This window comes from Hyla sarda, chromosome 11 (assembly GCF_029499605.1).
Source record: "Hyla sarda isolate aHylSar1 chromosome 11, aHylSar1.hap1, whole genome shotgun sequence".
Classification (NCBI taxonomy): domain Eukaryota; kingdom Metazoa; phylum Chordata; class Amphibia; order Anura; family Hylidae; genus Hyla; species Hyla sarda.
In genome coordinates this window covers 422,006-446,139 of record NC_079199.1, presented here as the reverse complement: position 1 = coordinate 446,139, position 24,134 = coordinate 422,006, and the positions used below count along the sequence as shown (strand labels likewise).

Genomic DNA, 24,134 nt, shown 5'->3' with positions numbered 1-24,134 from the left:
TTGTAAGTTGAGGGATAACTGTATTAAATAATACACAAGTATTTTACAGGCAGTTTATTTTATTACAAAGCATTTTCCAGCTTATTTAACAGAAATTTGTAGCCAAAAAATTTAATAAAATTAAATATAGTCAACATAAAAACTTGATGTTTTCAATTTTTAGTATATTTATTATCAAACAATCCTTAAAAGGGTTATCCAGGAATAGAAAAACAGAGCTAAGTTCTTTCAAAACTGTCTGTCTCCAGGTTGGCTCAGTTCCATTGAAGTGAATGGAGCCAAGTTGTAATCCCGCACCCAACCTGGGAGTAGGAGCAAATCCCCATAGCAAACCTATCCTGCTCTGGACAGTTCCTGACATGGACAGAGGTGTCAGCAGAGAGCACTGTGGTCAAGCAGAAAGGAAATTCGAAAAAAAATTCCTCTGCAGTATACAGCAGCTGATAAGTACTGGAAGGATTAAGATTTTTATAAAGAGGTAATTTACAAATCTTTATAACTATCTGGCATTTGTTGATTACATTTTTTTTCCAGCGAAGTACCCCTTCAACAGTTTGGGCATTTCTACACGTGGTGATACCACATATATTTTACATCTTTTCAAGTCTAACACGGGCAAAACATGGCGATTTATTGGAGGATGCGCCTATTCACTTAAAAAAAAAATAATAATAATAATATATACACATACACACTTTTTTTTTAAATATTACATAGTGGACTATTTAACTATTTATAAGAATCTTTTGAATGTTAATATGCATTGGCATAGCACTAATCAGTGATATCTGCAATCCAGACAGACCGTACAACAGCAGAACGACACGGAGCAGCTAAGATGGTGGCGCTGCGGATGGTCCGATGAGTCTTACAAAGCCCCCCTAATGCTTTAGATGCTGAAATCAAGGCATATTAAAGGGTTAATGGCAGGCATCAGCAGTGGGTCTCTGGCCTCTGATAGCAGCTTGGACCAGTGGCCTATGAAGCATGACCTAAGTACCAGGCAGCCAGGGGGTACAGTTACGGCCTCCTCTTGCTGTTAAAGCTTATTTTGATGTGTATTTGAAGCTTTTTTTAAAATGTTTTATTCATGCACCTATTGATTTCAATGACCGCATTGGAGCTGTAAAAAGCAAATACAGTCATGGGCGTAAATGTTGTCCCCCCTGAAATTTTTCTATAAAATGAAGTATTTCTCACAGGAAAGGATTGCAGTAACACATTTTTGCTATACACATGTTTATTCCCTTTGTGTGTATTGGAACTAAACCAAAAAAGGAGGAAAAAAAAGCAAATTGGACCTAATGTCACCAAACTCCAAAAATGGTCTGGACACAATTATTGGCCCCTTTCAAAATTGTGGAGAAATAAGATTGTTTCCAGCATGTGATGTTCCTTTATACTCACCTGGGGAAGTAACAGGTGTGGGCAATATAAAAATCACACCTGAAAGCAGATAAAAAGGAGAGAAGTTCACTTAGTCTTTGCATTGTGTGTCTGTGTGTGTCACACTAAGCATGGACAACAGAAAGAGGAGAAGAGAACTGTCTGAGGACTTGAACCAAAATTGTGGAAAAATATAAAAAATCTCAAGGTTACAAATCCATCTCCAGAGATCTAGATTTGTCTTTGTCCACAGTGCGGAACATTATCAAGAAGGTTACAACCCATGGCCCTGTAGATAATCTCCCTGGGCGTGGACAGAAGAGAAAAATTGATGAAATGTGTCAATGCAGGATGGTCCAGATGGTGGATAAGCAGCCCCAAACAAGTTCCAAAGATATTCAAGCTGTCCTGCAGCCTCAGGGAGCATCAGTGTCAGTGCAAACAGAGACATAAAAAAGCAAGACTACATTTTGCCAAAATGAACTTGAGTAAGCCAAAATCCTTCTGGGAAAACGTCTTGTGGACAGATGAGACCAAGATAGATCTTTTTGGTAAAGCGCATCATTCTATTGTTTACCGAAAATGGAATGAGGCCTAGAAAGAAAAGAACACAGGACCTACAGTGACATATGGGGGAGGTCAGTGATGTTTTTTTTTTTTTTGCTGCCTCTGGCACTGGGGGCCTTGAATGTGTACAAGACATCATGAAATCTGAGGATTACCAATGGATTTTGGGTCGCACTGTACAGCCCAGTGTCAGAAAGCTGGGTTTGTGTCTGAGATCTTGGGTCTTCCAGCAGGACAATGACCCCAAACATACGTCAAAAAGCCCCCAGAAATGGACGACAACAAAGCACTGGAGAATTCTGAAGTGGCAGCAATGAGTCCAGATCTAAATCCCATTGATCACCTGTGGAGATAAGAGAGACCTGGAGCAGTTTATAAAGGAAGAGTGGTCCAACATTCCGGCTGAGAGGTGTAAGAAGCTTATTGATGGTTATAGGAAGAGTGGTCCAACATTCCAGCTGAGAGGTGTAAGAAGCTTATTGATGGTTATAGGAAGAGTGGTCCAACATTCCGGCTGAGAGGTGTAAGAAGCTTATTGATGGTTATAGGAAGAGTGCTCCAACATTCCGGCTGAGAGGTGTAAGAAGCTTATTGATGGTTATGGGATGTGACTGATTTCAGTTATTTTTTCCAAAGGGTGTGCAACCAAATATTAAGGTAAGGGTGCCAATAATTTTGTCCAGACTATTTTTGGAGTTTGGAGACATTGGGGGACATGTATCATTATTTGTGTATGGTAGAAGCATTTTACCCCTTTTCTCGAATTCTAAATTATGCGCAAAAGCGCTAAATTTATCAATCAAGCACAATGAGCTTCATAAATTGCAGGTAAATATAGTCCTCTCCTCAATCCACTCTTTGGGAAATAGAATTGATGATTTAGAGCATCTCGCTACGTTAAGTCCAAGATGGTTTATATTTGCGCAAAAAAAACAGGTCTTGCGGCAACATTTTTGGTGTTAAGGAAAAGTATGCAGTTAATAAATCCATGTGTACTATAGATGTCACTCCAAGGTACCCTGATTCATCCACATCTGGAGGACATGCTCTACCAAAACGTGCGCAAAAAAAATGCGCAAAAAAAGGGCTTGCGCAAAATATTGCGCAAAAAATACACACAGAACAGGGGTAAAATCTTTGATAAATGTCCCCCATTATGTCCAATTTGCTTTTTTTCCTCCTTTTTTGGTTTAGTTCCAATACACACAAAGGGAATAAACACGTGTATAGCAAAAATGTGTTACTGCAATATATATATATATATATATATACAGAGGAGAGGAGATCTATATATATATATATATATATACAGAGGAGAGGAGATCTATATATATATATATATATATACAGAGGAGAGGAGATCTATATATATATATATATATATATATATATATATATATACACACAAAGGGAATAAACATGTGTATAGCAAAACCTGTGTTACTGCAATATATATATATATATATACAGAGGAGAGGAGATCTATATATATATATACACAAAGGGAATAAACATGTGTATAGCAAAACATGTGTTACTGCAATATATATATATATATATATATATATATATACAGAGGAGAGGAGATCTATATATATATATATACAGAGGAGAGGAGATCTATATATATATATATATACAGAGGAGAGGAGATCTATATATATATATATATATATATATATATACAGAGGAGAGGAGATCTATATATATATATATATATACAGAGGAGAGGAGATCTATATATATATACACACAAAGGGAATAAACATGTGTATAGCAAAACATGTGTTACTGCAATATATATATATACAGAGGAGAGGAGATCTATATATATATATATATATATATATATATACAGAGGAGAGGAGATCTATATATATATATATATACACAGAGGAGAGGAGATATATATATATATATATATATATATATATATATATATATATATATATACAGAGGAGAGGAGATCTATATATATATATATATACATACAGAGGAGAGGAGATCTATATATATATATATATATATATATATATATATATATATATATATATATACAGAGGAGAGGAGATCTATATATATATATACACAAAGGGAATAAACATGTGTATAGCAAAACATGTGTTACTGCAATATATATATATATACAGAGGAGAGGAGATCTATATATATATATATATATATATATACATACAGAGGAGAGGAGATCTATATATATATATATATATATATATACATACAGAGGAGAGGAGATCTATATATATATATATATATATACATACAGAGGAGAGGAGATCTATATATATATATATATATATATATATACAGAGGAGAGGAGATCTATATATATATATATATACACAAAGGGAATAAACATGTGTATAGCAAAACATGTGTTACTGCAATATATATATATATATATATATATATATATACAGAGGAGAGGAGATCTATATATATATATATATATATATATATACAGAGGAGAGGAGATCTATATATATATATACAGAGGAGAGGAGATCTATATATATATATATATATATATATATATATATATACAGAGGAGAGGAGATCTATATATATATATATATATATATATATATATACAGAGGAGAGGAGATCTATATATATATATATATATATATATATACAGAGGAGAGGAGATCTATATATATATACACACAAAGGGAATAAACATGTGTATAGCAAAACATGTGTTACTGCAATATATATATATATATATACAGAGGAGAGGAGATCTATATATATATATATATATATATATATATATATATATATATACAGAGGAGAGGAGATCTATATATATATATATATATATATATATACATACAGAGGAGAGGAGATCTATATATATATATATATATACATACAGAGGAGAGGAGATCTATATATATATATATATATATATATATATACACAGAGGAGAGGAGATCTATATATATATATACACAAAGGGAATAAACATGTGTATAGCAAAACATGTGTTACTGCAATATATATATATACAGAGGAGAGGAGATCTATATATATATACACAAAGGGAATAAACATGTGTATAGCAAAACATGTGTTACTGCAATCCTTTCCTGTGAGAAATACTTCATCTTCTAGAAAAATTTCAGGGGGGACAACATTTACGGCCATGACTGTATTACATACACAGAATGGACAAGTCACTTTTTTAATCTGTGCACTGAAAAAAAACAAAGAACCATGTGAACGGAAAATGGGGCATATTTCCCATTGCATTAATGGGCCATAGTTAGTAGGGGTGTGAATCGCCAAGAATTTGGCGATTCGATTCGAATCGCGATACCAGTGTGGCGATTCGATATATCGCGATATATCGCGATACCGTCTAGGTGACGATACATCGCGATATATCGCCCACCTGGGAGCATTCATAGATCCCAATAGACGCCGCTGTCAGCTTTGACAGCGGCGATCTAGTACTCCGGTGCTGCAAAATAAAATAAAACACACTTTATCTTACCTGCCAACGAGCCCCCGGAGCTCCGGTACAGGTGTTGGGTCCCCGGGCTGTATTCTTCTTACTTCCTGTTAGTCCGGCACGTCACATGGAGCTTCAGCCTATCACCAGCCGCAGCGATGTCCCGCCTCCGCTGGTGATAGGCTGAAGCTCCATGTGACGTGCCGGACTAACAGGAAGTAAGAAGAATACAGCCCGGGGACCGAACACCTGTACCGGACTGTACCGGAGCTCCGCGGGCTCGTTGGCAGGTAAGAAAAGTGCGTTTTATTAAAAATTCCACATCCCTAAAAGAATCGATTCAAAAATATTTTGAATCGATTCTGTATCGGCAAATGAAAAATCGCGATTATCGCGAGAATCGATTTTTTCTTACATCCCTAATAGTTAGTAGACTCATCTCCTCCAAATACTGTGGCCTAAGTGAAGGAATAAAGGTTTATGTGAAGTCACAGCATTGTACAGAGAGCCCAAGTAACCTCTGGCACAAGTAAAGTAATAGATGTCCTCTCCTTCCCCTGGGCCCTCAGGTGACAGATCCATCTGTCTGGATTCAGGATAATCTAATTCATATTGCAGGGTGGAGCAGGATCAGGTTATCAGCCGGCACAGATCTCATAATCAAATGATGAAATAAAAACAAGTATACAAGGAGGAGAGACACCTGGCCTCTGCTATCATATACACTGGGTATCCTCTTCCCCAGGGGACACTCATCTGTTTCAGCAGCTGTGGTTTCGGATCGGTAGACGTTCCATAAAACAGTTCTGCTTATTCTGAGTATTGACAGCTGTCCCGGATTTATTGCCCTCATCAGTCATTCACGGCCCCACAAGTGTAATCAGCAATGGCCCCCGGACCCTCACACTGCGCTGAGCAGGCATTTTACAAGGCTTCTCCATTCATGTAATAACCAAACCAGGCGTCAAGTCTACCGAGGCTTCTTGCGTGATATATTATTCCGATCTGAGGATCACAGTATAAACACGGAGGCCAAGACCTCCAGGACACAGCGGAGAATCTGCTGAGCCCCCATACAGAGATGTGACAACTGTCTTCAATTATGTTAGCCATATATCAGCTTAGGTTAACCATGAATGATAAGACAATTACGAGGAGCTGGCTTCACTGGATTTTTAGCCCAAGGGCCTCCGGCAAGCCCTGTGTGAATATTGGGCTAAAGACCGGGGAGATGGCGGACATCACAAAATATGTAAAGGTGACTCCACACTGACTTGGCAGAGGTGGGCTCAACTCTGAGGTCAGGCATGATTTATGGAACGTTCCATAATAGGAAGATACAAATTCGAGTAGAGATTTCATGTTATGTGGCTTGTTTTGTTGGAAGCCAGAGCCAAGAAGAAAATTAAATGGAAAGCCCAAGGAATGAAAAGCAATAGAATGTTACAGGCCTGCGGCTTGTAGAGCTTAATGCATTGTAACTGCTGCTGTTACAGGATGTTAAAAAGCTGTGGAGCCGCAGGACGAAACGTAGACTGGAGCAAGATGAGAAGAGAAAGCAGCCCACAGCCCCCATACCCTGGTATTTGGAGATGCCAACTCAGTTTAAAACGACAGTCACAGATGAGGTCACCTGCCGTGGTGGAAAGATTTCAGGACCCTGTGAATTCAATGCAACCTTTGCACGGCTCTTGGCAAATCAGCCTGGTCTCCTGGCTACCCCTGCAGGAGCCCATTTGTAATGCAGTATTAGTTAAATCCAGCATAAAAACAAATAAGCCCCAGACTAATCCCCTTATCTGCTGCCAGACAATGAGCTGTATGGCACAACCACCTCCCCATCACTCTTCGGGACATTCATTCCAGCACGTGGCCCCCATACTCCCCCTCATGGGCTTTGTCCACCGTCTAATTACCTTATTGTATTGTCTGTTCAATTAAATGTTTGTTTTGTATAATCGTGTTCCATTATTGACTGATCTATGTAAATGGGCTAAAGAGACATTTACAAAGAGTGAGCCTGGGCTACACAGAACCGCATATATGTGCGGCAGCAAGGGACAATCACATCTGCTCTGATATGCTGCAACAATAAGCGCAAATATAGACGGAAAGAATATATCCCGGTTATAAGAAAAAAAATGTGTACGCAGTTAAAAGCCTATGAAAAAGGCCACATCAATGACGATACCTTCCAACAGTCTATACAATCGGTTTATTGTAAGATACGCCAATAGGAAACAACCCCCTCATCGGCCATATAATGGTTAAATGCCACCACATTCCCTGTAATGACTTGTTGTGAATGGAGGGATCAGCAGCAGTATTGGCCATTTCTCTGTGAATACTGAGGGACATAAGTGATAAACCATGCTGTCAGATACAAGGTAATGTGTACGGAGGCCTCCTGAAGGGAGATGTCCACCGGAGGATTAGGAATGTAGAATATCCTGTACTATCCTGTATCCTTCTGTTTCACTGCTGGGTATTTTCTTCCTCCTCTGTATGTGTGTTTCTGCAGTACAAGATTCACCTTCACTTAGTCAAGGATTCAGTAGTTTTTTGGCTTTTTCTCCTCACTGTCCTTGACCTTCTCAAAACTCTTCAGATAAAATGTTTTGATACTTTTCCTATACTGCCTCTTTCTGTCTTCATTAAATGTTAGAGAAAGTACCACAATACTGAAGAGTAACCATTGATGATATTCTACAGACTATGGCAGATTAGCGCTGATACCCACTATGACAGCCCAGCAAGTGGAAGACTAAGATAACTCTGGAGCAGCACGGTGGTCTCCTCCATCTGGGCTCAGTGCATTGGAGCTGGTGGGGTGGCAATAAGTAGATTCCCTCTACAATGCGCCAAAGCTGCTCTAATCTACATTCTGGTTGGTAAGTCAGTCAGGTACATGGGATGCTGGGAAGAGCGGGACATGTTGTCTATGAAGAGGACTGCAGCCGCGTTGGTCTGGGGAGAAAACATCATTCACGTGATCCCTGGAGAAGGCAGAGACGAGCTGAAGCCTGATCTGAGTCATCCACAGTGGAAGGCCAGATTTACAGCTTCAATATTGTTTAAACCCAAGGCCAAGAATCCCCCAGTGGTAGAAGATAAAGTCATTGGAAACAGCCTTTAAACCATCTTCATAAAGTTGAAATACACCGGATCTGAAAGTCCTCATGACTGCATTGACCCAGTCACTCTACAGCATTCATATCACTGGCTAGGTATAGTTCTGCTGCCCAGAAGTGCCGACCATCTACCGCACACGTCTAACAGAGGTGATCTGAGCAAATAAGTGCTGCACGGGTGCTAAATGTGGGCCTAGCTTTATGGTGGTTGGTCCCATCACTGGGGGAACTCCGCATAGACATTGTATGGAGCATTGAAAAGGATCATGGTGTTCAAAGCAGCTGGTTTGAGAAGGTAACACCCTGACTGGTGGAACATGTGGGTGAGGATAACTGGAGGCCAGTATTTGATGTTTCAGGTCCTGAGTATGATGTCACCAATATTCATGAGATTTTGCACATATAGTTATGAACAACTTGGCTGCCTGCTGTACGCCACTAAATTTACAAAAAAGACATTAAGAATAAATGCTGGGGCCACAGACACACAGGAGAATAAAGGGGGCATATCATAATCTCTGTAGAGATGGGGTCACTGTTCAAAGCGGATCTGGATGTGTGTTCCCTGTCACACGCACTGGACACTTCTATATCCTGTGACAGCCATTAACCCTTTGTGCAGACACAAACACGTCATGTCAACAAGGAGCCATTATAGAACCATAAGCAAATAAAATGTTTAATTAAGTAGAAAATGTCCTCACACTCAGATAATTAACAGTCAGCAATGATCTTGTCACTTTATCAAAGGGGATAAATACCGGTCTGTAAAAGAGAAGGCAGCTGACAGCGGGGGCACCAATGTCCACAGCACCTTAACCCCTCACAAGCGCCACTGTGGACAATCTACAGAGTGAGTGAATCTATTTACATGACACCATGAGAGACTGAATGTGCCCAAAAGAGCGAGAACAAAAGAGCAGGTGCGCTGTGCAGACAAGAATGAATAAGAGGAAGAAAAGAAGGAGTACTGTGCAGACGAGAGAGAATAAGAGGAAGAATAGAAGGAGTGCTGTGCAGACAAGAATGAATAAGAGGAAGAAAAGAAGGAGTACTGTGCAGACGAGAGAGAATAAGAGGAAGAAAAGAAGGAGCGCTGTGCAGACAAGAATGAATAAGAGGAAGAAAAGAAGGAGCGCTGTGCAGACAAGAATGAATAAGAGGAAGAAAAGAAGGAGTACTGTGCAGACAAGAATGAATAAGAGGAAGAAAAGAAGGAGTACTGTGCAGACAAGAATGAATAAGAGGAAGAAAAGAAGGAGCGTTGTGCAGACAAGAATGAATAAGAGGAAGAAAAGAAGGAGTACTGTGCAGACAAGAATGAATAAGAGGAAGAAAAGAAGGAGTACTGTGCAGACAAGAATGAATAAGAGGAAGAAAAGAAGGAGTACTGTGCAGACAAGAATGAATAAGAGGAAGAAAAGAAGGAGCGTTGTGCAGACAAGAATGAATAAGAGGAAGAAAAGAAGGAGTACTGTGCAGACAAGAATGAATAAGAGGAAGAAAAGAAGGAGTGCTGTGCAGACAAGAATGAATAAGAGGAAGAAAAGAAGGAGCGCTGTGCAGACAAGAATGAATAAGAGGAAGAAAAGAAGGAGTACTGTGCAGACAAGAATGAATAAGAGGAAGAAAAGAAGGAGTACTGTGCAGACGAGAGAGAATAAGAGGAAGAAAAGAAGGAGCGCTGTGCAGACAAGAATGAATAAGAGGAAGAAAAGAAGGAGCGCTGTGCAGACAAGAATGAATAAGAGGAAGAAAAGAAGGAGCGCTGTGCAGACAAGAATGAATAAGAGGAAGAAAAGAAGGAGTACTGTGCAGACGAGAGAATAAGAGGAAGAAAAGAAGGAGTGCTGTGCAGACAAGAATGAATAAGAGGAAGAAAAGAAGGAGCGCTGTGCAGACAAGAATGAATAAGAGGAAGAAAAGAAGGAGTACTGTGCAGACGAGAGAATAAGAGGAAGAAAAGAAGGAGTGCTGTGCAGGCAAGAATGAATAAGAGGAAGAAAAGAAGGAGTGCTGTGCAGACGAGAGAGAATAAGAGGAAAAAAGAAGGAGCAGAGAGAATAAGAGGAGGAAAAGGAGTGCTGTGCAGAAAAGAGAATAAGGAAGAAAAGAAGGAGTACTGTGCAGACAAGAGAGAAGAGTAAAAGAAGAAGCGCTGTGCAGACATGAAAGAATAAGAGGAAGAAAAGAAGGAGTACTGTGCAGACGAGAGAGAATAAGAGGAAGAAAAGAAGGAGTGCTGTGCAGGCAAGAATGAATAAGAGGAAGAATAGAAGAAGTGCTGTGCAGACAAGAATGAATAAGAGGAAGAATAGAAGAAGTGCTGTGCAGACAAGAATGAATAAGAGGAAGAAAAGAAGAAGTGCTGTGCAGACAAGAATGAATAAGAGGAAGAATAGAAGAAGTGCTGTGCAGACAAGAATGAATAAGAGGAAGAAAAGAAGGAGTACTGTGCAGACGAGAGAGAATAAGAGGAAGAAAAGAAGGAGCGCTGTGCAGACGAGAGAGAATAAGAGGAAGAATAGAAGGAGTACTGTGCAGACGAGAGAGAATAAGAGGAAGAATAGAAGGAGTACTGTGCAGACGAGAGAGAATAAGAGGAAGAAAAGAAGGAGTGCTGTGCAGACAAGAATGAATAAGAGGAAGAAAAGAAGGAGTGCTGTGCAGACGAGAGAGAATAAGAGGAAAAAAGAAGGAGCAGAGAGAATAAGAGGAGGAAAAGGAGTGCTGTGCAGAAAAGAGAATAAGGAAGAAAAGAAGGAGTACTGTGCAGACAAGAGAGAAGAGTAAAAGAAGAAGCGCTGTGCAGATATGAAAGAATAAGAGGAAGAAAAGAAGGAGTGCTGTGCAAACGAGAGATAATAAGAGGAAGAATAGAAGGAGTGCTGTGCAGATGAGAGAGAATAAGAGGAAGAAAAGAAGGAGTGCTGTGCAGACAAGAGAGCAGAAGCATAAAAGAGGGAGTGCTGTGCAGACGCTGAGCAGATGAAAGAGTAAAAGACCATGTACACACAGCCTAAAATGTGCGGAATGTCCGCAAGGAAAACAAATACAGATATTTTGCACAATAATAATTTGCGGGTCCCTAGAACCGCTCCAAAATGCAAGGTGCAGACAAGAGGGCAGAACAGGGAGCGCTGTGCAGACAAGAGGGCAGAACAGGGAGCGTTGTGCAGACAAGAGGGCAACACAGGGAGAGTTGTGCAGACAAGAGGGCAGGACAGGGAGCGTTGTGCAGACAAGAGGGCAGAACAGGGAGCGTTGTGCAGCCAAGAGGGCAGAACAGGGAGCGTTGTGCAGCCAAGAGGGCAGAACAGGGAGCGCTGTGCAGACAAGAGGGCCACACAGGGAGCGTTGTGCAGACAAGAGGGCAGAACAGGGAGCGTTGTGCAGACAAGAGGGCAGAACAGGGAGCGCTGTGCAGACAAGAGGGAAGAACAGGGAGCGCCGTGCAGACAAGAGGGCAGAACAGGGAGCGCCGTGCATACAAGAGGGCAGGACAGGGAGCGCCGTGCATACAAGAGGGCAGGACAGGGAGCGCTGTGCAGACAAGAGGACAGAACAGGGAGCGCTGTGCAGACAAGAGAGCAGAATAGGGAGTGCTGTCCAGACAATAGAGTGCAAAAGAGAAGAAGTGTAAAGAGTAAGCAATATACAGAGACAAGGGAGGGTAGAAGAGAGAGCAGAAAGGGAGGATCTGGGGAGATTATGAAGCATACAGGAGTGGACACTGTACATCTGGTGACTGCTGGATATCTACATATCACTATTCATCTCCTGTATCGGGCTCACTTTAGCTCCGCCAAATAATATTCATACACTCAGCAGATTAGGAGAATTATATGGGCTGATGGCCCCTGGGATGTGTACAGGACAGAGTGGGGAATGGGCCACACTGTGTTACACTGCACAACCAGCACTTGCCCCACTCCCAGAGATGTATGCTTGAGGTAATTGATTTTTGATAGATTTAGCCCCATTATTTATAGGGACAGGAACCACGTTGGCCAATATAGAGGAACTTAGGATGCCCACCAAGAGGATTCTAGTTCACATGACTCGAGGGTGATGTGAATGGCAATTTCTTATTGACCTTAATGGTAGGTAACTTTAGAAGTAAGAGAAAGAAGCAGAGAACAGACAAAGCTGGAAAATTGTGTAAAGATCTTCACAGGAGACAAGATAAGGAGACGTGGAGGATCTTCAGAACTGTTGCAGCATCTTTTACCCTGCAGCTTCATCTGTGGCTCCAGCCAAAAATCATCTTATTTCAAAGCTCCCAAAAGAAGGAATATATTGAGATCCAAGACTAAGTCCAGGAGGTCATCTTGCACAAGTTCAGGTCCAGCATCATTGGGGTCCATTGGCAAATCCAAGATGTTCCAATAACCAGATTACAGGGAAGAGGGGTGGGGGTGTACAAACTTATCAAGACTGACCAAAAACCCTGATACACCATCTGTGTAGAATTCTCCACAACCCAGATATCAAAAGTCACATGTGAAAGGGGTGAATACTGCAGGCGAACCTGGACTGCAAGACCCACGAGTACAACTCAAGTCTGAATTCCAGCACGTCCAGGGCAATGGGAGCACTTGATCCCCCAGAGCACCCCAAAATCTGCCTGGCAAAACATGTTGGTATGTCTAACACCCCATTACCAACAACTAGACCCTGGGGTAACAGCTGTAACCTTAACCATCACAATACAATACAATGTACCCCCCCTCCCCGTACTCCTTCCACACCTACTACACTATGCAACTACAATACTCCCCCCACAAATACTACGCAGCCCAACTACATTGCTCAAAAAAATAAAGGTAACAATAAGATAACACATCCTCGATCTGAATGAATGAACAAATCGTATGAAATACTTTCGTCTTTACATGATGAATGTGCTGACGACAAAATCACACAAAAATTATCAATGGAAATCAAATGTATCAACCCATGGAGGTCTGGATATGGAGTCACACTCAAAATCACAGTGGAAAACCCCACTACAGGCTGATCCAACTTGTAATGTAATGTCCTTAATACAAGTCCCAATGAGGCTCAGTAGTGTGTGTGGCCTCTACGTGCCCGTATGACCTCCCTACAACGCCTGGGCATGCTCCTGATGAGGTGGAGGATGGTCTTCTGAGGGATGTCCTCCCAGACCTGGACTAAAGCATCCGCCAACTCCTGGACAGTCTGTGGTGGATGGAGCGAGACGTCCCAGATGTGCTCAATCGGATTCAGGGGAACGGGCGGGCCAGTCCATAGCATCAATGCCTTCCTCTTGTAGGAACTGCTGACACACTGCAGCCACATGATGAGGTCTAGCATTGTCTTGTATTAGGAGGAACCCAACCGCACCAGCATATGGTCTCACAAGGGGTCTGAGGATCTCATCTCGGTACCTAATGGCAGTCAGGCTACCTCTGGCAAGCACATGGAGGGCTGTGCGGCCCCCCAAAGAAATGCCACCTTATGCCGGAGGATGTTGCAGGCAGCAGAACGTTCTCCATGGCGTCTCCAGACTCTGTCACGTCTGTCACACGTGCTCAGTGTGAGCCTGCTTTCATCTGTGAAGAGCACAGGGTGCCAGTGGCAAATTTGCCATTCTTGGTGTTCTCTGGCAAATGCCAAACATTTTGCACGGTGTTGGGCTGTAAGCACAACCCCCACCTGTGGACGTCGTGCCCTCATGGAGTCTGTTTCTAACCTTTTGAGTGGACATGTGCACATTTGTGGCCTGCTGGAGGTCATTTTGCAGGGCTCTGGCAGTGCTCTGGCAGTGCTCCTCCTGCTCCTCCTTGCACAAAGGTGGAGGTAGCGGTCCTGCTGTTGGGTTGTTGCCCTCCCACAACCTCCTCCACGTCTCCTGATGTACTGGCCTGTCTACTGGTAGCGCCTCCATGCTCTGGACACTACGCTGACAGAAATATTAACACTATGTGAGAAAAATAATAGTGTAAGGGAGGTGCTAAATAAAACTTAACATTTATTAATGTCTCAGTAAAATCTATTCAATAAAATCACCTGGTAGTGATGTGTATATGATCAACTGGGTACAGTGCCACCAATGCGACACTGATTTAATGAAAGACACTGTTAATACATATGACTTCTCTTAAATCCATCAGGAGAAGGAACCCCTGTTACAAAACTCACTATTCCCAACGTGTTTCTGGCACCCCTATTGGTATAGCGCCTTCCTCAGGGGTATTTATTAGGGGGTATCAAATGCCCATACATCAACTGCTTTACAGCCAGCACAGTAAACAAGATGTTCATACAAGGTTTACTATCTATGTAATAGGCTCAAAATATATCACAAGATCAGGCCAGCGCTTTCAGGATTCCTGCTGTATACCTGTAAATTAAAAGCACACAAAAAAGAACCCATGTCACTCTCATATCTTAGTAATACAACCTGGTACATGGGATGTGTGAAAAAAGTAACTCTCCATACTCACTCAGCCCTGAAATGCCGCACCTGTAAGAAATATGTATACATATGATGAGAGTGAGGACACAGGAGAGATGGTACCTGGGTGAAGTTCCTGGAGCGCCGCGCTCTGCAGTAGCAGAGATGCCGGCTTGTTTCAGCTCAGCGCGCGCTCTGCAGGAACGAGGCGGCGTCTGACCTCATATCCAGTTTCGGCTGTGCGTCACCGTGATGCGCTACACAAATCCCCGCCCAGGATCGGAGCGCAACATCTCGCTGCTGTCAGAAGACAGCGCGAGATCACGGGACTTAGTGCACTGGCCCAGGTAACCATTGGATATGAGGGACTTAGTTAATAGATCTCACTAATTGGTATTTATGGGCTTGTTTATAGGGTAAGTATACAATGGGAAATACTAATCTGAAAGGGTACAGTAATGCAATAGTATAAATAAGCAGCATTGTTAGACATGGAGGCAAACGAGGCATATTCAGACAGAGGGTATACCCGGAGCTGCACATAAGGACCGATACAATAAATACATCCCATCTAAGTGCCAGATCACAGGTCATATCTATAGCCCCAGACTGTAACTAGGGGTAACACTGGGCACATCCAACAGTGAAAAAGAGGATAAGCCCCCCCCCCCCTAACACACATGACTGTATTCATTAGACCCATACTAGAACAAGGAGCAAAGGGGGTGGGGGGGTGGGAGGCCCTATGGGGAGGGTGACAATGGTAACTGTGGGGGCTAGGGACCTATAGCACCCTACACTGCCCTGGCACTAGTTCCCTGCCCCAGGCGGCTTCACCATCTAAGGTGGCCCTGCTCAGGATCCTCCTACTCTAAGACTACCCAACCCTATAGACAGTACGAAATATGGAGGGCTAACTCAAAGAGTCCTCGAAGACCCTCACTAAGTGCCTAAAAACCTCCAGAGGATAAATAGGGCTGACTCCTTGTTATAAAAAGCATGAGAAATTAATGGATTCATTCAAGCCGCCTGGAGTACAGGAATTAAGTTTATGGATCCATAAACTTGAAGGAGTACCCTATCTAGGTCACCACCTCTTGGGGACGCTTTGACATGTTCTATCCCCCTAAACATCAAAACGCTAGTTTGTCCACCATGGTAGCGATTCATATGCTCAGCCACAGGGGTATTCCTATTGTTGCGTATGTCCCCTAGATGTTCAAGCACTCGCCTGTGCATTTCTCTCAACGTCTTGCCGACGTACAGCCGAGGGCAGGGACATCTCGCAACATAGACAACCCCTGTGGTCAAGCAGTTGATGAATTGGTTGATCAACATGTCTCTAGATTTAGTATGATCCACAACCCATGTTGTCTTCTCAACATTCTTGCACGCCCTGCAATGACCACACTTAAAACATCCCTTTGGACGTGGCAGGGCCACCAACCAATTTCTGTTGGTCGGGTTACAGGGGTTGAGATGACTATGTATAAGTCTATCCCCTATGCTCCTGCCTTTTCTGAAGGTGACATCTGGTCTAAGACCTACCACCTCTTCAAGATCTTTGTCCAACTTAAGGATCCCCCAGTACCTCGTGAGAATTTCTCTTACTTTATTTGCCGCTCTGTCATAAGTGCCAATGATTCTAGTGGGGCCCTTAGTCTCCTCTGGCCTGGGTTTGGGATGTAATAGCTGATCTCTCGGGGTAGCTTTAGCATGATGATACGCCTGTATTAGTGTATGTTCCGGGTAGCCCCTTTGCCTAAACCTTTGCCTCATATCTCGCCAGATGGAAAAACTCTGATTCCTCGGAGCAATTCCTCCTGAGGCGGAGATACTGCCCCTTCGGAATCCCCCTTTTGAGTGATAAGTAGATACCAATTGGTAATATTGCTTGGTACAGACCCACTTGAACGTAAACATGTCAAAGCGTCCCCAAGAGGTGGTGACCTAGATAGGTTACTCCTTCAAAGGGAATGTTTATGGATCCATAAACTTAATTCCTGTACTCCAGGCGGCTTGAATGAATCCATTAATTTCTCATGCTTTTTATAACAAGGAGTCAGCCCTATTTATCCTCTGGAGGTTTTTAGGCACTTAGTGAGGGTCTTCGAGGACTCTCTGAGTTAGCCCTCCATATTTCTTACTGTCTATAGGGTTGGGTAGTCTTAGAGTAGGAGGATCCTGAGCAGGGCCACCTTAGATGGTGAAGCCGCCTGGGGCAGGGAACTAGTGCCAGGGCAGTGTAGGGTGCTATAGGTCCCTAGCCCCCCAGTTACTATTGTCTCCCTCCCCATAGGGCCTCCCCCCCCCCTTTGCTCCTTGTTCTAGTATGGGTCTAATGAATACAGTCATGTGTGTTGGGGGGCGTATCCTCTTTTTCACTGCTGGATGTGCCCAGTGTTACCCCTAGTTACCGTCTGGGGCTATAGATATGACCTGTGATCTGGCACTTAGATGGGATGTATTCATTGTATCGGTCCTTATGTGCAGCTCCGGGTATACCCTCTGTCTGAATATGCCTCGTTTGCCTCCATGTCTAACAATGCTGCTTATTTATACTATTGCATTACTGTACCCTTTCAGATTAGTATTTCCCATTGTATACTTACCCTATAAACAGACCCATAAATACCGCTTAGTGAGATCTATTAACTAAGTCCCTCATATCCAATGGTTACCTGGGCCAGTGCACTAAGTCCCGTGATCTCGCGCTGTCTTCTGACAGCAGCGAGATGTTGCGCTCCGATCCTGGGCGGGGATTTGTGTAGCGCATCACGGTGACGCACGTCCGAAACTGGATATGAGGTCAGACGCCGCTTCGTCCCTGCAGAGGGCGCGCCGAGCTGAAACAAGCCGGCATCTCTGCTACTGCAGAGCGCGGCGCTCCAGGAACTTCACCCAGGTACCATCTCTCCTGTGTCCTCACTCTCATCATATGTATATATATTTCTTACAGGTGCGGCATTTCAGGGCTGAGTGAGTACGGAGAGTTACTTTTTTCACACATCCCATGTACCAGGTTGTATTACTAAGATATGAGAGTGACATGGGTTCTTTTTTGTGTGCTTTTATTTTACAGGTATACAGCAGGAATCCTGAAAGTGCTGGCCTGATCTTGTGATATATTTTGAGCCTATTACATAGATAGTAAACCTTGTATGAACATCTTGTTTACTGTGCTGGCTGTAAAGCAGTTGATGTATGGGCATTTGATAGCCCCTAATAAATTCCCCTGAGGAAGGCGCTATACCAATAGGGGCGCCAGAAACATGTTGGGAATAGTGAGTTTTGTAACAGGGCTTCCTTCTCCTGATGGATTTAGGAGAAGTCATATGTATTAACAGTGTCTTTCATTAAATCAGTGTCGCATTGGTGGCACTGTACCCAGTTGATCATATACTCATCACTAGAGATGAGCGAACTTACAGTAAATTCGGTTCGTCACAAACTTCTCGGCTCGGCAGTTGATGACTTATCCTGTGTAAATTAGTTCAGCCTTCAGGTGCTCCGGTGGGCTGGAAAAAGTGGATACATTCCTAGGAAAGAGTCTTCTAGGACTGTATCCACCTTTTCCAGCCCATCGGAGCACCTGAAAGCTGAACTAATTTATGCAGGAAAAGTCATCAACTGCCGAGCCGAGAAGTTTGTGACGAATCGAATTTACTGTAAGTTCGCTCATCTCTACTCATCACTACCAGGTGATTTTATTGAAGAGATTTTACTGAGACATTAATAAATGTTACGTTTTATTTAGCACCTCCCTTACACTATTATTTTTCTCACATAGTGTTAATATTTCTGTTTAATTGCGGGGAGCTCCACCAAGTGGGCCTGTACCAAGTAATATTACCAATTGGTATCTACTTATCACTACTCTGACAGACACAGAAAACCTTCTTGCCACAGCTCGCATTGATGTGCCATCCTGGGTTGTAGACTCCGTCTCATGCTACCACTAGAGTGAAAGCACCGCCAGCATTCAAAAGTGACCAAAACATCAGCCAGGAAGCATAGGAACCGAGAAGTGGTCTGTGGTCACCACCTGCAGAACCCCTCCTTTATTGGGGGTGTCTTACAAATTTGTGTACAATACTCCCCCCACAAATACTGCACACCCCACACACACACCTACTATAGTCAACTACAGTACTCCCCCCCCCCACAAATACTACACAGCCCAACTACAATACTCCTCCCCCCCCACACACACACCTACTATAGTCAACTACAGTACCCCCCCCCACAAATACTACACAGCCCAACTACAATACTCCCTCCCCCCCACACACACACCTACTATAGTCAACTACAGTACTCCCCCCACAAATACTACACAGCCCAACTACAATACTCCCTCCCCCCCACACACCCCTACTATAATCCTTAACCACGGCACTCCCCTACATTAACTACTACTCCCCCCACACCTACTACACTCTCCATCTACAGTACTCCCCCCACAAATACTACACAGCCCAACTACAATACTCCCTCCCCCACACACCTACTATAGTCAACTACAGTACTCCCCCCACAAACACTACACAGCCCAACTACAATACTCCCCCCCCCACACACCTACTATAGTCAACTACAGTACCACTCCACAAATACTACACAGCCCAACTACAATACTCCCCCCCCCACACACCTACTATAGTCAACTACAGTACTCCCCCCACAAACACTACACAGCCCAACTACAATACTCCCCCCCCCACACACCTACTATAGTCAACTACAGTACTCCCCCCACAAATACTACACAGCCCAACTACAATACTCCCTCCCCCCCACACACACACACCTACTATAGTCAACTACAGTACTCCCCCCCCACAAATACTACACAGCCCAACTACAATACTCCCTCCCCCCCACACACACACACCTACTATAGTCAACTACAGTACTCCCCCCCCCCACAAATACTATACTACACAGCCCAACTACAATACTCCCTCCCCCCCACACACACACACCTACTATAGTCAACTACAGTACTCCCCCCCCCCACAAATACTATACTACACAGCCCAACTACAATACTCCCTCCCCCCCACACACACACACCTACTATAGTCAACTACAGTACTCCCCCCACAAATACTACACAGCCCAACTACAATACTCCCCCCCCCACACACACACCCCTACTATAATCCTTAACCACGGCACTCCCCTACATTAACTACTACTCCCCCCACACCTACTACACCCTCCATCTACAGTACTCCCCCACAAATACTACACAGCCCAACTACTACCCCCACACCTACTATACTCCCCAATTACAGCACTCACCTACACCAAGTACAATACTCTCCCATCTACTATACTCAACTACAGTACCACTCCACAAATACTACACAGCCCAACTACAATACTCCCCCCCCCCCCACACACACCTACTATAGTCAACTACAGTACTCCCCCCCACAAACACTACACAGCCCAACTACAATACTCCCCCCCCCCACACACCTACTATAGTCAACTACAGTACTCCCCCCACAAACACTATACAGCCCAACTACAGTACTCCCCCCACAAATACTACACAGCCCAACTACAATACTCCCCCCCCCACACACCTACTATAGTCAACTACAGTACTCCCCCCACAAACACTACACAGCCCAACTACAATACTCCCCCCCCACACACCTACTATAGTCAACTACAGTACTCCCCCCACAAACACTACACAGCCCAACTACAGTACTCCCCCCACAAATACTACACAGCCCAACTACAATACTCCCCCCCCCACACACCTACTATAGTCAACTACAGTACTCCCCCCACAAACACTACACAGCCCAACTACAATACTCCCCCCCCACACCAACTACAGTACTCTACCACACCTATTACACTCCCCAACTACTGTGCGCCCCACACCAAATTTGCTACAACTTCTATACACCGCCCTCTTACTAGAACCCTCTATATCTCCCTCACTTATTCTATTCCAGAGCATCACATATGCAGCCTCTTCAGCTCCTGTACAGTTAACATTTGAAGTTTCTCTAAGTTAATACACCTGACCTGTCAATCACCAGAGTCCTCCTCACTGATCCTCTGTCTCCCATCCACCTGTATTGTCCCCATCACCATCATCTGTCAAAACTCACGACCTCCCGTCACCTGTTCATCCTCCAACATCATTCTACCCAGACATCTGCCCATTTTCACTGTCTCACCTCCCTGGGCATCTGTTTATCATGAGTGTCCTCCCCCTCCCTCCCACCCCCCCCACCCCCCCCCGTTCAACCCCTCTGTCCTCCTCCCTGTTCACCTGTCCATCCCAAGTGTCTACCTCTTCATTACCAATGTGTGTCCCCCTCGTTCACCCGTCTATCCCTGGTGTCCCCCCTCTTTCCCCGATCACCTGTCCATCCCTGGTGTCCCCCCTCTTTTCCTGATCACCTGTCCATCCCTGGTGTCCCCTCTTTCCCCGATCACCTGTCCTTCCCTGGTGTTACCTCTTTCCCCGATCACCTGTCCATCCCGGGTGTCCCCTCTTTCCCCGATCACCTGTCCTTCCCTGGTGTCCCCCTCTTTCCCCCGATCACCTGTCCACCATCCCTGGTGTCCCCTCTTTCCCCGATCACCAGTCCATCCCTGGTGTCCCCTCTTTCCCCGATCACCTGTCCTACCCTGGTGTCCCCTCTTTCCCCGATCACCTGTCCATCCCTGGTGTCCCCTCTTTCCCCGATCACCTGTCCTTCCCTGGTGTCCCCTATTTCCCCGATCACCTGTCTATCCCTGGTGTCCCCTCTTTCCCCCATCACCTGTCCATCCCCGGTGTCCCCTCTTTCCTCGATCACCTGTCCATCCCTGTTCTCCCCTATTTCCCCGATCACCTGTCCATCCCTGGTGTCCCCCCTCTTTCCCCGATCACCTGTCCATCCCCCGGTGTCCCCTCTTTCCCCCATCATCTGTCCATCCCCGGGGTCCCCTCTTTCCCCGATCACCTGTCCATCCCCCGGGGTCCCCTCTTTCCCCGATCACCTGTCCATCCCCCGGGGTCCCCTCTTTCCCCCATCACCTGTCCATCCCCGGTGTCCCCTCTTTCCCCGATCACCTGTCCATCCCCAGTGTCCCCTCTTTCCCCGATCACCTGTCCATCCCCAGTGTCCCCCCTCTTTCCCCCAACACCTGTCCATCCCCGGTCGCCCCTCTTTCCCCCATCACCTGTCCATCCCTGGTGTCCCCTCTTTCCCCGATCACCTGTCCATCCCCGGTCGCCCCTCTTTCCCCCATCACCTGTCCATCCCCGGTGTCCCCTCTTTCCCCCATCACCTGTCCATCCCCGGTGTCCCCTCTTTCCCCGATCACCTGTCCATCCCCGGTGTCCCCTCTTTCCCCGATCACCTGTCCATCCCTGGTGTCCCCTCTTTCCCCATCACCTGTCCATCCCTGGTGTCCCCTCTTTCCCCGATCACCTGTCCATCCCTGGTGTCCCCTCTTTCCCCGATCACCTGTCCATCCCTGGTGTCCCCTCTTTCCCCGATCACCTGTCCATCCCTGGTGTCCCCTATTTCTCCGATCACCTGTCTATCCCTGGTGTCCCCTCTTTCCCCGATCACCTGTCCATCCCTGGTGTCCCCTCTTTCCCCGATCACCTGTCTATCCCTGGTGTCCCCTCTTTCCCCCATCACCTGTCCATCCCTGGTGTCCCCTCTTTCCCCGATCACCTGTCTATCCCTGGTGTCCCCTCTTTCCCCGATCACCTGTCCTTCCCCAGTGTCCCCTCTTTCCCCGATCACCTGTTCATCCCCCGGGGTCCCCTCCCCAGCATGCTGCACGCACCGTGTCCTCCGCGCAGGGCGCTCGGGCTCCGGTAAATGGACACGGGCTCCGGGTGGTGATGCGCTCTTCCCCCGTAGAAGGTCCGGCCAGTGCCCAGCACACAGCTCCACAGCAGCGACCAGAGCCAGAGCGCAGCCAGCGCGTAACCCGGGCGCATCGTCTCAGCGCAGTGTCAGGCGCCCGGGGCTCATGGTCCCAGATCCCGGCAGCCGCTCCCCGTCCCGCCCGCAGTCCGCTCCATCCGCCCGGTGCCTCCAGCTCCCACCAGGTGCCCGCACGGACTGCGCCGCTCAGGTGCGCTCAGGAGCTCCGCCAGCCCGCTGGGCGTGGTATGCAAATCACAGAGCACCTCCCAGCCAATCAGTAGCAAGACCACGCCTCGTCATTAACCCGCTCCTGCCCGCATCAGCTGCACGCGGACACTGGGGATCGAGCTAGAAGGTGAGAACGAAAGACAGAAGAGAAAGAAACGCGGAGGAAAGGAGCGAAATAACGGGGAAAAGAGCGAAATAACGGGGAACAGAGCGAAATAAAGGGGAACAGAGCGAAATAACGGGGAACAGAGCGAAATAACGGGGAACAGAGCGAAATAACGGGGAACAGAGCGAAATAACGGGGAACAGAGCGAAATAACGGGGAACAGAGCGAAATAACGGGGAAAAGAGCGAAATAACGGGGAACAGAGCGAAATACCGGGGAACAGAGCGAAATAACGTGGAACAGAGCGAAATAACGGGGAACAGAGCGAAATAACGGGGAAAAGAGCGAAATAACGGGGAACAGAGCGAAATAACGGGGAACAGAGCGAAATAACGGGGAAAAGAGCGAAATAACGGGGAACAGAGCGAAATAACGGGGAACAGAGCGAAATAACGGGGAACAGAGCGAAATAACGGGGAACAGAGCGAAATAACGGGGAACAGAGCGAAATAACGGGGAACAGAGCGAAATAACGGGGAAAAGAGCGAAATACCGGGGAACAGAGCGAAATACCGGGGAACAGAGCGAAATAACGTGGAACAGAGCGAAATAACGGGGAACAGAGCGAAATAACGGGGAAAAGAGCGAAATAACGGGGAACAGAGCGAAATAACGGGGAACAGAGCGAAATAACGGGGAAAAGAGCGAAATAACGGGGAACAGAGCGAAATAACGGGGAACAGAGCGAAATAACGGGGAACAGAGCGAAATAACGGGGAAGAGAGCGAAATAACGGGGAACAGAGCGAAATAACGGGGAAAAGAGCGAAATAACGGGGAAAAGAGCGAAATAACGGGGAACAGAGAGAGATAACGGGGAACAGAGCGAAATAACGGGGAACAGACCGAAATAA

The 24,134-nt window shown here is 45.2% G+C and overlaps 1 protein-coding gene across 5 annotated transcripts in view; it reads right to left on the bottom strand.

Moving 5' to 3' along the window:
• The window catches only part of NRXN3 (neurexin 3), a 504,944-nt gene that overhangs the window by 90,570 nt on the left and 390,240 nt on the right, over positions 1 to 24,134 (bottom strand). Inside the window, exon 1 of one of the 5 annotated variants that reach the window (XM_056546701.1) lies at positions 22,802 to 23,126. The exons of the other annotated variants lie outside the window; for them this stretch is intronic. Coding sequence (XP_056402676.1) covers positions 22,802 to 22,958 — 157 coding nt within the window. The 5' untranslated portion in view covers positions 22,959 to 23,126. Of the gene's footprint in view, positions 1 to 22,801; positions 23,127 to 24,134 lie in introns of those variants that run through there. 5 annotated transcript variants of the gene reach the window in all.